The sequence below is a fragment of the Acipenser ruthenus genome, chromosome 19 (genome assembly GCF_902713425.1).
Source record: "Acipenser ruthenus chromosome 19, fAciRut3.2 maternal haplotype, whole genome shotgun sequence".
Taxonomy (NCBI): Eukaryota; Metazoa; Chordata; class Actinopteri; order Acipenseriformes; family Acipenseridae; genus Acipenser; species Acipenser ruthenus.
Window position 1 is genome coordinate 31,762,945 of NC_081207.1, and position 16,266 is coordinate 31,779,210.

The window sequence follows — 16,266 nt, forward strand, 5'->3', positions numbered from 1 at the left end:
CTAGCCCCTTGCATTCTTTAATTCCAATCTCTGATCTTCCAATTGAATGGAATTCCAGAATTCTGTTCAGTGTCTTATTGCAGGAAGCCGTTGATTTAAAACATAAGAATGTGATGTTTTACTCTGGATGCAATTGTCAGATGCAGGTTGTAAGAAAACACTTTAAAAGTACACATGTATTTATGACCTTGTATTCAATATGTTAAATACGAATAAACTTAATGGAAACAGACAGACTTCATGGATAGTCAAAAGAATATGTTTAATAAAAATAATTAAACTTCCATTTGCTCTATAGAACTTCATAGAAAGTAATTCAATAAATTACAAATGCCTTTTTTTTGTAAGAAGCTTTTCCTCAACTACAGAAAGCATTATTTTGACTACAGGAAAACTGGACTTCTGAGTGACTTTTCAAGGTATCATCAAGCTTGGAACAAAGGATACAAATACAAGGCAAGAACAGCTCATTTTCTCCAGCAACTACTTTACATAAATTATTTCCATTTAAATGATTTAACTTTGTCGTTTATTAGTGTAAATTTTCCGTTTTGCTGCGACACCTGCACACAGAAGACTATTTGCATATTGGTTGGCTGATACACTTTCAATTCCGTGTGTTTTAATTGATAGATCTCCATTATTGGGGACTTTTTAAGTCTTGATATTAAACAGTGCAGCACTTGTAGTTTGTTGCTGTAGTCCGAGCACACTAAAAAAAAATAATAATAATAAAAAAAAAGTTATTTTCATATTCAGAATATAATATCCTCATTTGATTGCATAATTTACAAATAAATAAGATTTTAGCCATACAGGGACATCATCATAGGGTTAAGGGACAGTTTTTGAGATTTTTCTTTTTTTTTCTTGCAGGTGTCAAACTCACCAAGGTCCAGATTAGGAAAAGCCAGGCTGCTTTCGTACAGTGCCCACGGCATTTTAGACGATAAAAAAAAAGAAAAAAAAAAAAGACAGGAATACAAAATACCAATTTATCTCGCTTTTTTCTTTTGTCCTCCCCACGAGTGGACGCGAGCATGTCGCAGTAGCTATACTTTTACAACGGGTTTTCCTGCAGAAAATTAATTCATATAGACAAATACCTTACTCAATAAGTAGTCATTTAAAGTAATTTAGACAAACGTTTTATGTTATTATAATGGATTAAAAAAAAAACATTAAGCCTCTGTCTTGAATATGACCTCTTTGTGGTAGTGAACAAAGCAGAACAAAGTGTAAGATTACAGGCTGCTCACACTCATAATATCAGATCAATCATTTATATTCTGTGGACTCTCAAATTGTGCAAGAATCGCATCTTTTTAATATGATACACAACTTTATTAAGATTCATTCCTTTGATAAAGCGCCTTAAGAAGGTCACTGTAACACAGCCCCCCCCCCAGGACAAGGTAGCACAACGCTGCACATGGCCAGTTCTGTGGGTGTCTAGACTGGGCTTCTGTTTCCGCTATCAGACTCCCCTCTTTAAAAACAGCCTTTTCCTCTTGCTTAATTGCTGCCACTTGTTCAGTTCCGCACTTTGTTCACTCGTTCTTTGTAATTGCTCTTTTCTGTGGATGACTCCCATTGCGTAGCAGTTCAAGACCATTCCTAGTTCTGCTATGAGCTGAACGTATTAGTCACACTCCAGGGGTGAAGTCTAGTGCGCGTGTAACTGAGCTCGCAAGGCTGCCTGGAACGGCTCACACTGCTTCCAATTCAAAGCCTTATTTTTACCTCCGCTGTATTTCCTCCAATCCTCCATCTAAAACTGCACCAGACAAGCTTTGCACAGACTGCAAATTCAACCTATCAGTACACGCACAGTCGAGGGGAGAGGCTGCTGACAACAATGAGACCGCCTCCTCCACTCAGCACCACTGAACGGCACACTTAAACTTGTCATCATTACACTAAAAGGGCAAAACTATCCAGAAGCCGTGTGAAGCGGAACAAGGTTTCAGTGTGTGCATTCAGCAGCGCCTTTGCTTGCCTACTTACATCCTAGTTTCTGGACAGTTTTACCTTACAATATCTGATTGATACTGAAGTTGTGGATGAATTACCTTGATATTCAGAAGAGAATCGCTACACACATTTTAGACGCCCGATCAATACATTTTGGTTGCTTTAGTGTTGTTATGCCAAACTGAAATAGTGCAGACTTTCCACAGTCACTAGGAGAGGAACTCTGAATGCAATTGCCGTTTTATGGACACTGAAGATCACATAATACCATTTTATAATGAAGGAGGGCCTGTGTTATATTTAGCAAGGTAATAGTGTAGGTTTCCTCCACATATACTGTGCACTCTCCACAACCTCAGAGGCACACACAGAACACAGGATACACAATATACTGCCTTTTGAATGCGATCCATGCTTTAACTTGGGTCAGTTCTTTTCTTGATGTAATATTAAAGCAAACAATAACATCGCTAATCTCCCAGATAGCTTCTCAATTCTAAATGTACCAGTTCATCATCATCATCTTTTAAATCTCTAAGCTATCGGCACAGTCACTGTACCTGCTTTTGCTCTGCGCTGCATTTGTCTTAACTTTGTTAACTTTAGCTGAATCTGTGTACAAAAACAATGAAAAACACCTTGTGGTCTGCATTTGCTGTAACAACGCATTTTGTTTCTCATATTAATGCCACTGCAGCCTAGCAAGCCCAGGGATCAGTTTAATGATGGCATACTTAATTACGCAACATAATTCATTTCCGCATTCGGCACAGCTTATAGCACGGATATCAGTGAAGCCATAGACTCATCTTCTCTACTTTTCAGTGTCCAGCCTAGATCGCGAGACCATTATGGAATAGAACTAACTGCAGCCAAGCAGATATCAACATGATAGCTTGCAGGCCTTTGCTCCTTCTTGGGTAATTTAGAAGGGAGGAGGAGGCCCACCATAGAACAAACAACTTACAATGAAAAACATGGCAAGCAAATAGCAATCTGCTAGATGAGCACGGCACTGCACAGGATTACTGTGGGGTTTTAAACCTTTCAGTTGCAAACAATTAATGAAACTGCTGTACACTTTATAATGTAGCTCAGCTGAGGTAACAAAGCCAGTTTAAATTGGCTAACTGGGAAACATGTTTTTTTTATTGTACCTGAATTTGAAATATCGTCAGCAGTGCACTACAACACTAGACAGCACCCTGAGCCGCCTTCCCGGTCGGAGCAGGGGATTTGGGGATTGCTCCAGTTCACATGGGGCTTGATTTCAGATCTGACCAGGAACTCTATAGAGCAGTTAGCTCTCTAATATAAAATTTACAATGCGGGCATGGAGATAAACACTAGGGACTGTTTAATCAAGGGTAGAGGTTAAAAGTGCAATTCAGATTCAATTTCTTAAGAAAAAATAAAATGTGCACAACTTTTCTGATCCAGTAAAATATACTGGATTCAGTTCAGTAAATTTACTGTTTATGTAACAACATTTTTTGGGGGGGGGGAGGGGATAATGCTGACTCACGGTCTGTACTGCCCAGTCCAGGACCGGACTGGAGATTGCAGTCAATGTGAAAATCCTGCGATACAAAGAGAACCAAGCCACTAACAGAACCGGGGCGAGTCCCAGAGCAAAGACCTCCGATCAGAAATGCTAGCCATCATTGAGGATCTGAAGAAATGACAGCGAGGAGCACAGAGATTCTACAGTTTCTGTGACACTCAATAGCTGCCCGAGTTATTGCAGCATTTTCCAAAGTTTGATCTGTAAATTAGAAGTGTCAAGGAGGCTGTAAAACTATTTACAAAATAAATCAAAATATGTATAAAGTTGTTGTTTTTTCACTCCAAATATATTAAATGTGCAGCTCATCCCGAGCGTACTCTTTAATAAAATTAAACCCCAACAAAAATTAAAATTATAATGCCTTTCTTTTTTTTCTTCTTTTGTTGCAATTGTACACCTTTCTGTAATAAGAAGTTCACAAATTCAGAAATCTAATAAAGTTTTACATGCAAACTGTATTTCAAAACAATATTGTACTTATGAACAATTACTGAAATTTCATTTCAGATACCCCTAGATAGGGTTTTCTCTTTCTTTTCTTTTTTTTTTTTTTAAACACTTTTTTGTTGCTATGTACAAAGAAAAAAAATCACAATTTAAAGTACAGTATATATACACACACACACACACACACACACACACACACACACACATCGGCTCAGTCTTCGTCACTCGAGTCCGAATCATCCGATGAAGATGATGAACTTCCAGACTCTGACGATGAAGAAGAAGCCCCTTTCTCAGAGCCCTCTTCTGTGCTGTTGTCCCTCTGGGGGTCCACACCGACAGGCCCCCGCTCGCTCTCTCCGCTCCCCTCTTCCTGAGGTTCGCCCGGGGTTTCCTGCACCGCTCCTTCTGAGGCCTTCGCGGCGCTTGAGTCACTGTTTGTACTCTGCTGCATGTCGAAAAGATTAGACTGAGACAATGGTGGAATAGGAAGATTAAGGCCTGGTGTGAGTAGCATCCCTGGATAAAGCATACTGGATAGTAACAAGGGGTTAAGAGCCAGCGGGTGGTTTGAGGCTGCAGCTGCTGAGGCTACAGCAGAAGCACTTGGTGGTGCAGCAGTGGAGGTCGAAGGAGAGCTGGTCATGGAGGCTTCTCCCGAGCCAGCCAGGGGACCTTCTGTCCTGTCACCCTTGGCTTCCGCTGCAGAGGGGTCAGCGCTGCTTCCCTTCCTGTCCTCAGAGCCAGGCCCTTCAGGGCATGTGCCCAGCAGGCCGCTCATGCCCAGCAGGTTGGGCAGCCCTGCCATGCCAGAGAGCATCATGGGAAACATGGAGGCCAGGTTGTTGGCGTCTCCGGCTGGCAGGCCCATCAGACCGGCAGTCAGCTGCAAGGACTGGAGGTTCTGGAGGTTCTGCTGCAGGGCCTGCAGGCTGGACAGGTCCATCTCTGAGAGCAGGCCGTTGGTCAGCAGAGGGTTGACAGCCATCGCAGGGCCGCTGCTCCCAGCGACCGCCTTGGAAACCTCGCTCTTCGGTCGCCGGCCTCGTCTGCTCACCTCCTGGCGAACCACCGGTCCCGTGAGAATGCGGTCGAACATGCTTTCTGGAAGGAAGCCCTGGAACAGAAGGCATATCAAAGTATTAGCACCGGCACTGCACCATCCTTGGCTGGTAGCTGGGTTTGTTGGAGGGCAAAGGATTAGCAAGAATACAAATTACGTCAAATCAATATCTGCCAGCTCTATAGCTGAGTTTTGGGCAGGTCTTTGAAAAGACAATAGTACAGTCATTGTGAAACCGCTCAACCCGATAAGGGTTTATATATTAACCCAAAACCATCAGGTCATTTAAATTGAAGGGTTTAAGTAAACCAATTAAAAACTAAAGAACTGATGAAACCAGGTATATCCACTGATACTACCTACAGACATGACCCTTTATTACAGCCTCTTGTTAGACAGATCAATAATGCAATATATATATATATATATATATATATATATATATATATATATATATATATATATATATATAACCCCTGTTAAAAAGAAAAAAAAAAGGTTTTCTGTGGTTTTTTTGTGTTATCTGGTAATCAGCAGCACTAACCTCAGAAATGGTGTGCTGTGTCTAAGTGAAGCATGCTTGTTACGCATGGAGAACAAATGACAGCAATGCAAAACAGTGCTGAAGGAAGTTCTGAGGAGTTCTGAAAACTTTTCTTGATAAAAAGGGGAATTCAAGGATATAGCCCATTGAATATCATTTATTTTATTAAAGACCTTTTGTGTACAGTGAACTAGACCAGGGGCCCCTGCAATGTTTTTTTTTTTTCTTCAGTTGAGGACAGGAAGGAAACTCCGTAAGGGCTGAGCTATAAACACGAAGCGCATTCTTCAATTGCCTAATCTTTGTGTTTTTTGTAAATGAATGTACATTTTGGTGGGGTAAAGCAGATGTCATTTACTTAAAGTAAATGTTATTTCCTTTAGAGAAATTCCAATTGCTTTCAAGAAGGTCATTTTCTTTACATCAATTGAGAAAACATCACCCACATAAAAGAAATATCTATCTCTCTCATTAAAAAGACTGGTTACTTACCGAATGCTTCACTACCTCTGCCCATTCAGGCGGTACTCCATACTCCCGGTTCTCTTGCAGGAATCTGCACAGGTCCTTCAGTGGAGGAGCAAATGCTCCTCCCACCTACAGGGCGAAAACACAACAAATCTCCCGTTAGCATAGCTACTGATGGTACTGGATGATAGAAGAAAAAATACAATGCATGCATTCATGCAAATCAAGCTTCAGTTTGAGCTTTAGCTATGCGGTGCCTTTGCAACACATTTTCAAGGTTTCAGTATGCAGCTCCCTCATGTAAACGGTCTGCGCGACGCTGGCTCTACCTTTCTCGCATTCCGCCGGTTGATGACCTGCACCCTTTCCTCTCCAGTCAGGCTGTTCACATCAATCTTGTTGGGATTTCTACACCGATGCCTCTTCTGTTTGGGTCTGCCATCTTGAAATGTCATTTTACCCTGAAAAAAAACCAAACCAAAACAAAACAAAAACATGAAACCACCATATACAGAAAAGAGGCAGCATTTGGGTTTTACACCGACAGCTCGTTTATTGTTTAAAAAACAAACAAAAAAAAATTATTTCCAACTCACAGGAATGAATGCTCCCACATCTGCTACATATCCTGGGTGGTCCTTCAGCCACTTCTCCAGATCCTTCTTTTTCGGTGCATCATGCCCAGCGAGCCGCGTCCCGTCCTTCAGGTTAATCACCGGGACTCTGCTCTCCGTGTCCAGCGCTCCTGGAGGCTGGCTGAGCACCTGTGCTGGGTTCACACAGGAGCTGTCCTTAGGGCCACTGCCACCACCTGGGCTGAGCTGTGAAAGAAACCATCACACCCTGTATGAACACTGCTCATGCACACACAGAAAAACGGCTGCACGCCACAAAATCTTCAACTGATGGACCTTTCCTTTGCGGTATAGGAACAGGGTGATCCAACACATTCTTTACAGGGGGAACAGGTTTACCAACTACTGGTAAACCACAACTTCCACCCATTGTTCTTGAATTACTCTTTACAAAATCTGCAACGCAATGATATGCTTTGACCGGTAATGTTAGAGAACTAGCAACTGCTGTAAAGCACTACAGGTGCATGCAAGAGCTCTTAAACACCCCACCCATGTTGTTTATTTAAAGCTTTAAACATGTACACCCTTTTTTTGGAAAGCTGGTGCAGACTTGGGACCGGGGTAAATGCTTTGTGAATGTGCCCCTGAATGCTGGGACAGAGTGAACAGGGCTGGAGGAGAGGAGCCGTACATGGTTGGGAGCTGGCTTGTTCTTAGTCATGAAGAGCAGGTCCATGCCCTCTACGTTCTTCCGTCTGCCTCTCCTCTTCTTCACGGCAGGCTGGCCATCCAGCACTCCATTTGGTCTCAACTGGCTAGAGGCTGCTGTTGCTGCTGCTGCTGCTGTTAATGCAAAACAATGAGCAAGTTTAGCACCGCATAGCAAACATGCATTTGTACAGAAAATATACGTACACACACACTGTATTTATAGTGGGTCACAGTTATTGATCACATTTCCCTCCACTCGTCAGTAAGGTCTGTTTAACTAACTTGAGTCTCTGCCACTAGTTCATTATCAGGCTCTTCCCTCACTTATGGAAGAAAATCTCATATCAGTGATGCTGTGACCCATAATGAATCCTCGGTCCATACGGTCAGTTCCAAACCAGGATGTTGTTCCAGCCAGGTCCTTAAATCACTGCATTGAACACCTAGGCTTAATTAAACAATAAAAGACGGCTGGAACAAGGCTCTGGAACGCTTGATTCAGTAGTTGGAATGAAGTAGCCACTAGGACCACTGCTCTAGTCTACAACTATTCGCAACCCTTCAGGGCTTCACACTAGCCCTGCACCTAGTCCTGGAGTTCAGAGCCTTCAAATAAGCATATTATGTAAACAATCAAGAGCCAGGAGTTTGATGTTAAATAAATTGTTCCTCCTCGTATTACTACCGACTCAGGTGCAATTAGTGTGATCAGCTCATTCAGAGCAGACTCAGCAGGGGCCTGTTCAAACTCCTTCAGTAAAGTACCCAAACGAGGGGGGTTCTGGAAGCCAAGACTGGGGCGTTAAGCAAGGCTGATGCGAGTCTCAAGCCCGGACCCTTTGATAGCGGACGTACCTGGAGCGGGCAGAGACTTGGAAAAGTCGGCCAGGCTGGTGTCTGAGGCGCTCTGCAGCTCCCGCAGGCGAGCCAAGTACTGCTGCTGCCCCAGAGGGCCCTCCTCGCTGTCCAAAGGCCTCTTCTGGGGGGGGGCCTGCTTCTGGAAAGTCAGCTTCAAGCCACCTTCCTGCTGGTGCAAGAGCGAGGTTACTAGAGGAGCCGCTCGTGGAAACAGCTTCGTACCCCAGCTCTCTCATTCCAGCTACCCCCTTTACATAACGAAGCCTTTGTGTTGCAGTTTTTTTTTTTTTATCCTAGCTTATCCCAGTTATTTTTTTATTATACTTTCTTTATTTTACATAATTGTATGTCATTTGGAGCATTCTTAAATTAATACAGAAGTAAGTAAATAAATAAATAAATAAATAAATAAATAAATGCTATTTTGGTAACTTTATTATCAGACCCAATGTACAACAGAGAAACTGCAGCTGAGGAATGAGCATTTCCTGTTACTTTACTGCATGTCACTGTGCAGTTCTGCATTTTTTTTACTTCTGCAGTACAAGTTATATTTGCTAACGCTTTTAGGTGGACTGTATTGTTGCAATGAGGAGCAAGGGCATGCTGACTTCTCAATACACATAAAAGCAACGAGTATCCACACAGCCCATAGTTCTTTCTGAAAATGTTAGCGATCAAACAAAAAACAATTAGGAAAGCATCTTTAAATCAGCCAAGATTTTAAAAAATTCAGAGGAAAAAGAAAAACCTATTCCCAAAAAGTGTGAATAATTTAAAACTACGATGACAGTTTTTTTTTTTTAACTGATCCAAACAGTATCCCAAGGCAAGAAGGAAGTAGTGTGAAAAAAAAAAAAAATTCTGCAGGCAGCCATTTGCAGAAAAAACAACATGCCTCACACTGCAATTTGCATTCAGGTCCTAAAAGGAATAAAAAAAATAAACATACGTCATTGATTTTCACTGTAAACTCCTTTTCTCGAACATGCTTCTTCACCTTTGACATCGGAGACGACAGAGCCGGCTCGTCCCGGGGAGCCGGGTGCCCCTGGAGCCCTGTGTCTGCGCCTGGGCTGTCCAGGAGCTTGGTGGTGTAAAAGGAAGCCACGGCAGTGCCATCGTAGCTCTTCCTGACTGTGGGCCATTTCCCTTTCAGCACTGCCTGGCAAATACTGTCCAGACGATTGATCATCCCCCGATCCTGGGGAGGGCAAGGATCAGCAAAACCGTAAGACACTCTGTGTTGAGACTTCATTTCCTAAAGCAGGTGTGGCCAGCCACACTCCCGGAGGGCTACTCCACTCCAGGTTTAACAGGTTAACTACTTAAGTTCTGGGTGGAAGTTTCACTGGTTCAATTAAACAATTTAAATCAGGGATGGAACAAAGACCAGGAATGGAAGGGCCACCATTGGCCACCCCTGTCCTAAACATTTAAACTTTAGGATTAAAAGGCATTAATTTTAGCACACTGGGAAGCAATAAAAACGAGCCATACAGAACTGAACAGATGCAATGTTACCTTAGGCCAGTAGGAGGCAGCGAGCATGTACCCGCCCTGAAAGACGTGGGCAGAGCTGGGTGGCCCGTTGTCAGTGAGGAAGCTGTCCTGAGTCTCGTCGTGGGTAGTGCTGAGCGACGCCACGCTGTCTTCATCGAAACCTTTCACTACAGGGGTGACTTCGACTGGAGAACCATTGGACATTTTAAAAGAGTAAAAACACCACAAACCTTAGCTTGACTCTCGACATTTAAATGAATCAGTAACTCAGTAGTCCACACCATCTTAGGTCCTGTTTAACATCTGAAGAGTCAAAATGGAGGTAGTTTTCAACTTCAAAGCATTCTAATTATACCAAGCTGGCCTTAACTATTGAATTTAGCGGACTAGCGACTCCTCCAATTGTTCGTCTTGTACGCTGGCCGTTCGAATCACATTATACTGACACACAAACTACCTGGTTCTTAACATATCTTGCTGATATATAGCTTTGCTAAATGCTCCAGATTACTTTATTAAAAAAAAAAAAACAAATCTTGCAGATTGCGTCGTCACTCACCATTCTCCTTCCTGTCCTCAGAGTCGCTGTCGCTGTCTTCTGAGGAAGAAGAGGAGGAGGATGACGAAGAGGAGGATCCTGACGAGCAGGAGGAGGAGGAGGAAGAGGAGGAGGAGGAGCTGGAGCCAGACCGAGAGCATGAGGATGATGAAGATGAAGAGGAGGAGCGCGAGGAGGAGGACGAGCCGTCAGAGTCCGAGTCTGACCCCCCACCCCCTTCCCCTTCCCCGACCCCGCCTCCGCCTCGCCCCCTCTTGCTGCTGCGCTTCTGCTTCTTCACCACGGAGCTGGGAGTTAGGGGTTCAGTCCTGGCTGCCACCATGCGTCTCTCTCCCTCTGCCTTGCTGTCCAGTGCACCCAGGGACACACAGGCGCCTCCCTGCGGGCTCCAAGGCTCCAGTTTGACCTTGGATTCCCCTGCTGACCCAAACCCTTCCTCCTCGGACGTGTGTGGTTCCTCTTTGAGCTGGTCAGTCCTTTCCGCTTTTGGTTGGGAGTCCTCCGGCTGACCTGTCTTGGGGTCCTGTAACCTGGGCTGCGGGGTGAGGGGAGACCCAGCCAGGCCCATCTGATGCTGCTGCTGTTGCTGCAGGAGGGGAGTGGGGGTCCTGGACTGCACCCCTTTGTTCTGGCTGTAGTTTCTCTGGGCCGTCATGAAGCTCAGCTCGGGGTCTCGGAGGATGTGGTAGTCCGTGCGGCTGACTCCATGCTTGGCTGCGCCGATCAGAAGGTCCCGGTCGTGCGTGCCCGTTTCCCACCACACCGGCAGGTCCTGGCTGGGGTGGCACAGCTGCAGCCGCTCGTAGAGCTGGGGGTGCCGCAGCACCTGCTCCCTGACCTTGCGTAGGAGCTCGATGCGGTACAGCGTGCGCGAGGCTCGCTCTTCCGTGATCGCCTGGATAGAGATGGACGGGTCCGCAGATTCTTCAGAGGGGAAACAGAATAGAACACAATAAAAAAAAAAGTATCTGAAAAATGATTTTTTTATTCAGATGAATGAATGTTGTTTTTTTTTTTTTTTTGCCACTTCTTTGTTTTAAGATTAAGGTTAATTATTTTTTTTTTTTTTTAAATCCATAGCTTTTAGACACTCAATACTGCTAAACTTAGAAATGCTAAAAAATCATAAATTCAATGACAAAAGTTGTTTCTCAAGGTTCGAAGACAAACGTTTTGGGCAGAAGTGTTTCTCAAAATAAATATATGGAGAAAACAAAACAATGAGTGTAGATGTGGTCGTGGTGCCAGTAACTTTTTTTCCCCTTGCAGATTAAAGCTACCGTTAATGAACAATAATCCCTGGGATGATTTACCTCCTTCCTTGGGAGGCAGACGGCAGACCCTTCGGCACATGGCTGAGAAAGCACACAGGTACTTCTGCAAGCTCTCGTCCGTCTTCTTGTGCAGCCTGGCCATGGCGCGGAACTTGGTCCAGTCGAACCGGCCCTGCTCTGGGTCGAACACCACTCCGAACGTGGACACCACTCTGTAGAAATCTGCCTCTTCTCGTCTGGTCCATCTCGAAGGCCAAGATTATTTTATTAAAATGAAAGCTCTTTCAAAACTGCATACACAACTAAAAATATATATAGATTGTCCACCATCTGTGCATTGTTAATGTGGTGTATGACCTCCGTGGACACTGGCATGGACAGACCAGGCATTGCCTATGTACACGTGAAGACAATGTGTTTATGCTTACATGTTGAATAGCAGTGTATACATACAGTCCCTTTTAACACTGTGGTCTGGAGCCATAGTCACGAGACTGTGCTATTTGTGTTTAGTCTTCTAACTGGTGCCTTATAAAATGAGAGTACTGTGGTTAACCTACAGTAGTCTTTCTGTAAAGTTACATTGTGCTGAAAGAGTTGAGGCTACAAATAATAAATGTCAATATAGGGTCTCAAGTACCCAATAAGGCCCATTCCATGTTATGTGTGTTACAGTTTACAGAACTCCCTCCTGCATTGTAATGTAGACTGAAAACTTGCTGTCACACACACTTCCTTTTTTTTTTTTTTTTTTTTTTTTTTTTTTTTTTTTTTTTTTTAAATTTAGTCGTTGCCAATTATTTTTATTATTTTCTCCCAATTTGGAATGGCCAATTATTTATTACGGTCGGCTCACCGCTACCACCCCTGCGCTGACTCGGGAGGGCGAAGATGAACACACGCTGTCCTCCGAAGCGTGTGCCGTCAAACCGACCGCTTTTTCACACTGCAGACTCACCATGCAGCCACCCAAGAGCTACAGCGTCGGAGGACAACGCAGCTCTCGGGCAGCTACAGGCAAGCCCGCAGGCGCCCAGCCAGACTACAGGGGTCGCTAGTGCGTGGTGAGCCGAGGACACCCTGACCGACCTAACCCTCCCTCCCCCCGGGCGACGCTCGGCCAATTGTGCGCCGCCCCTTGGGAGCTCCCGTCCTCGATCGGCAAAGGAATAGCCTGGATTCGAACTCGCGACTTGCAGGCTATAGACCGCATCCTGCACTCACGTGGAGCGCCTTTACTGGATGCGTCACTTGGGAGCCAGGTCACACACAGTGTGAAGCCAAAAGCTTCCTAAAGGAAAATGTTCTTGATTAAAATGTTTAAATGCTCATAAGTAGTGATTTCCAGTCCTTAAATGTTGCTGTAACACATTAACCCGAAGCCCCTGCACAGTTCCACTCCTGTGTGCCAGTATTCCAGGGTGGTTGGGGAGGTTTCTCTGCCTACCTTTGCTGCCGCTCTATCTTTGCTGCTATCTTGCGGTTGATGAGCTCCTGGTGTGCAGGCGGCAGGGCGCTGGGCTGCACTGGGTACACCTGCTGGATCTGCCGGATCTGCCGGATCTGCCGGACCTGCCTGTTCTTGGTGTTGCGCTGGTAGGCTGTAATGAGTCGACGCAGGCGAGTGGTTAAGGCAGAGGGAGGGGGCCAATATATTGTGTCGCCTTCCATCATCATCATCATCTGCCCATCTGTCACAAAACCAAAAAACGAATAATCACAAATCAATACACTGAGCTGCAGGAGTTGGTGAATTTTTGTCAGTTTTCCAAGGATGCAATTAGAAACCTCCTGTTCACACCACGGTATATTAGTGATTTATGGCTGTAGCTGCCATGCTAAATAATTAAATGAAGCGCTTACCTCCATTACCGTCTGCAATGATCAGCTCTCCAGGGGACGAGACGTCGTCCTAAAACAGGACAACTGGACTTTAGGATGCAGTTACATACACATATCTCAAGGGGGATATCCGTTAAAGGCACTGGGGGGAATTCAATACAATATCAATAAACAATTTTATTTATTTAGTTATTTTTAATTACAATTTTAAACAAAAGCCTAGTTCAAAAGGACAGGTTCTAATAATACAGAACGGTGCTTCTGTTTGTGTTCTCTTCCCTGCAGTCACACTACACCCCGAGCTCAGCACACACTACCTCCATCTCGTCCTTAAGCAGCGCTGGAGCCGGTTTGTATTCAGGGTCGTCACCATCTCTGGAAAAATAAGAATAGAAAATCTCAGAAACGCGTCAATAAAAAAACTAACTAAATAACAAACAAACTAAATACAGTAACACACACATCTCTTTAACGGAACCCCCCCTTCTTTCATTGTTTTTGTATAATTATTTTAGAAAAGCTATTTAATATTTGGGCATGTCCGCAACAACAAACAAAACAAAACAGAAGAGCCTTTCTTAACCAAGCTTGTCAGTACATGTATGGGAGTCTCAGTTTACAACGTTATTATAAAACAGGACAGCTTTGAGGCATTACTATGAAACCCAAAATAAACTCCTAATGCATCCCCTGGGTCTGGTAAGAATGTAACACTGGTGGCATTAACACCTACCCATCCATGTAGTCGTTTGCCCTCTGCTCCGCGGCGATTGCCTTCTCGTCAGGCTTGCCCACTCGCTCCAAAAAGCTCAGGGCTGGATCTCCTCTTATGGTGCTATACTTTTCATAACCTGCAAGGAAAACAGCAGAGCACAGGACTCTAACAACATGAGAAACACGGTGGTCTGCAGCACGCAAGCCAAATCTCTACGGGGTGTGGTGTGTGCAGGAGATCTCAACTCTCTTAGAAAAGACTACTCTGGGATCACTGCTGTTGTACTCCCCCTTTATCTTACTGAGCCAGCTCTGAGACGGAACAGAATTGTATTGTACGATGATCTGCTATTAGTTACAAACCAGGTTTTGCAAAAACAAGGTGCGACAGTCCGATGTGCAACACGGCACAAGTACAAGATGTTCTGCAATCAATTGCCCTGTGTCTTCTAAACACCACACAGTTTACTGGAATGAGGTTACAGCCTGTTTTCAACAAGACATGCTTTTGCACTCACCATGCTTAAAGACGCCAAGCAGGAGATTCTTGTCGGCGTCTGCATCCCACCAGTTAGCAGGAAGTTCAGAGTGGTCCGGTTCTGGAACCCACATGTCAATCTCGCTGGAAGAAACAATGAAAAAAATAATATGATAAAATAAACCAAACGTGTTTATTTTGTTAGTGAACACATTAGGACTTGATATATATTAAATTAACAGTCAATTATTAGAAGCTATATGTACAGTGCATTGAACTGTCTGCAGATCTCTCAGCTGTCCAGCCACAGTTTCATTTAAGACATCCTGACTCTCAGCTGTTTCTAAACATGTGAAGTGTCACATGTTTTGGATTCCTCTGAATTAAAATAGTTCTTCTGAACATCCAGCAGATCTTGCAAATTAATTCAGAAAGCAGGCTGTTAAATACATTAATCAAAAAAAAAAAATCAAATCTTCAACATGAAGCCTTGCTTAGTATCAGCCTAACAATTCTTATCTTGCAGCATCTCAGAGAGAAATGAAAGATCTTACTCCATTGGGCTCAGTCATGCAGTCTCTCTCTCTCTCTCTCTCTCTCTCTCTCTCTCTCTCTCTCTCTCTCTCAGTCTCGCTATCTAGCTTGCAGCACTAGTTACTGGAGGCATGCTGCATTACAGTGAAGGATCATTTACCATGCATTCTGAAAGCGTTACCAAATTTAACACTGGGGCTCTATTTATAGATCCTTCCTGGACTTCCCTAACTTGGAAATGGGTGGAAAAGCAGCGATAAGTGTATATAAATATGCACAGCTTTTACTAGAACTACATTCTTCAATAAAATTCTAAAATATCAAAAAAGGAAGGACAAAGACTGTGTAGTTAAGTTCCCTATAAAGATGCACTGCCCCCCTTTTATTGAACATGCACAATGTGATGATAAAATACACTACTTCACCACACTAGAAACATATCCAACCAGCCATGCTCTTATCAGAAACATTCTAGATTATACAGCACGCAACTATCAGAGATAAACACCACACCCTTCGCTCGACTCTCCCTGGCACAGAGTATTACAGAAAGCAAACCGCTTTGCCAGCAGCAGACACACACGCACTTCCCAGTGCACTTCATAATTACGTAAACCTCTACCAAGCGCTGCCCATAAACAAACAGGTGAGCGATTAGAGATATTTACCTGGAATCAGCCCCGTCAATCACCTTCTGGAAATGGTCTCCTATTACCTCCTGCTTCAGGTAATACAGCATCCTCACTCGAAGCAGCACCCTGGAAGACATGACCGAGTGTTAAACCCACAGAAGAGCCGTGTGCGATTTCAAAAGCACCGCACACACAGCCCTGAGCAAAGACATGTGAACAGTCAGCGTCCCTGGCCTCGGGCTTCATACAGAACTGCGTTGAAAGTGTTAGAAAGCTGTGAAAGGCTCACTTGTTGCAGTGGTGTTTGATGTGCTTCTTATAGCCCTCGTCCTGCAGCAGGTGTTCTGGGTTGTGTTTGTGCAGCCACTCTGCTTTCTGGATGTCAAAAGTGCTGGGCTGAGTCTTCATCTTCTTCCCTTTGCGGCCCCTGGGCACTGGAGCGGAGAGCCCTGGGCGAGGCATGCCGTTATTGTCACAAAGAAGAGTGGAAACACACACAAAACCAGAGCTCATACTGCGG

General features: G+C 44.2%; 1 protein-coding gene across 13 annotated transcripts in view; it reads right to left on the minus strand.

Annotated features, from left to right (window-relative positions):
• Positions 1–243: 243 nt before the first annotated feature.
• The window catches only part of LOC117424501 (chromodomain-helicase-DNA-binding protein 9), a 67,243-nt gene continuing 51,220 nt past the window's right edge, over positions 244–16,266 (minus strand). For 6 of the 13 annotated variants that reach the window (XM_058992876.1, XM_058992887.1, XM_058992877.1 and 3 more), the window contains 17 exons: positions 16,036–16,195; positions 15,783–15,872; positions 14,621–14,724; positions 14,122–14,239; positions 13,706–13,763; positions 13,410–13,458; positions 12,994–13,237; positions 11,586–11,791; positions 10,273–11,196; positions 9,735–9,898; positions 9,163–9,414; positions 8,208–8,379; positions 7,333–7,484; positions 6,660–6,884; positions 6,393–6,524; positions 6,088–6,192; positions 244–5,105 (listed from right to left, as the gene is read on the minus strand). In XM_058992876.1, the coding sequence (XP_058848859.1) occupies positions 4,200–5,105; positions 6,088–6,192; positions 6,393–6,524; positions 6,660–6,884; positions 7,333–7,484; positions 8,208–8,379; positions 9,163–9,414; positions 9,735–9,898; positions 10,273–11,196; positions 11,586–11,791; positions 12,994–13,237; positions 13,410–13,458; positions 13,706–13,763; positions 14,122–14,239; positions 14,621–14,724; positions 15,783–15,872; positions 16,036–16,195 (4,061 nt within the window). In that variant the 3' untranslated portion in view covers positions 244–4,199. The remainder of the gene's footprint in view (positions 5,106–6,087; positions 6,193–6,392; positions 6,525–6,659; positions 6,885–7,332; positions 7,485–8,207; positions 8,380–9,162; positions 9,415–9,734; positions 9,899–10,272; positions 11,197–11,585; positions 11,792–12,993; positions 13,238–13,409; positions 13,459–13,705; positions 13,764–14,121; positions 14,240–14,620; positions 14,725–15,782; positions 15,873–16,035; positions 16,196–16,266) is intronic. The other 7 variants (XM_058992882.1, XM_058992890.1, XM_058992878.1 and 4 more) reach the window with 5 other exon arrangements.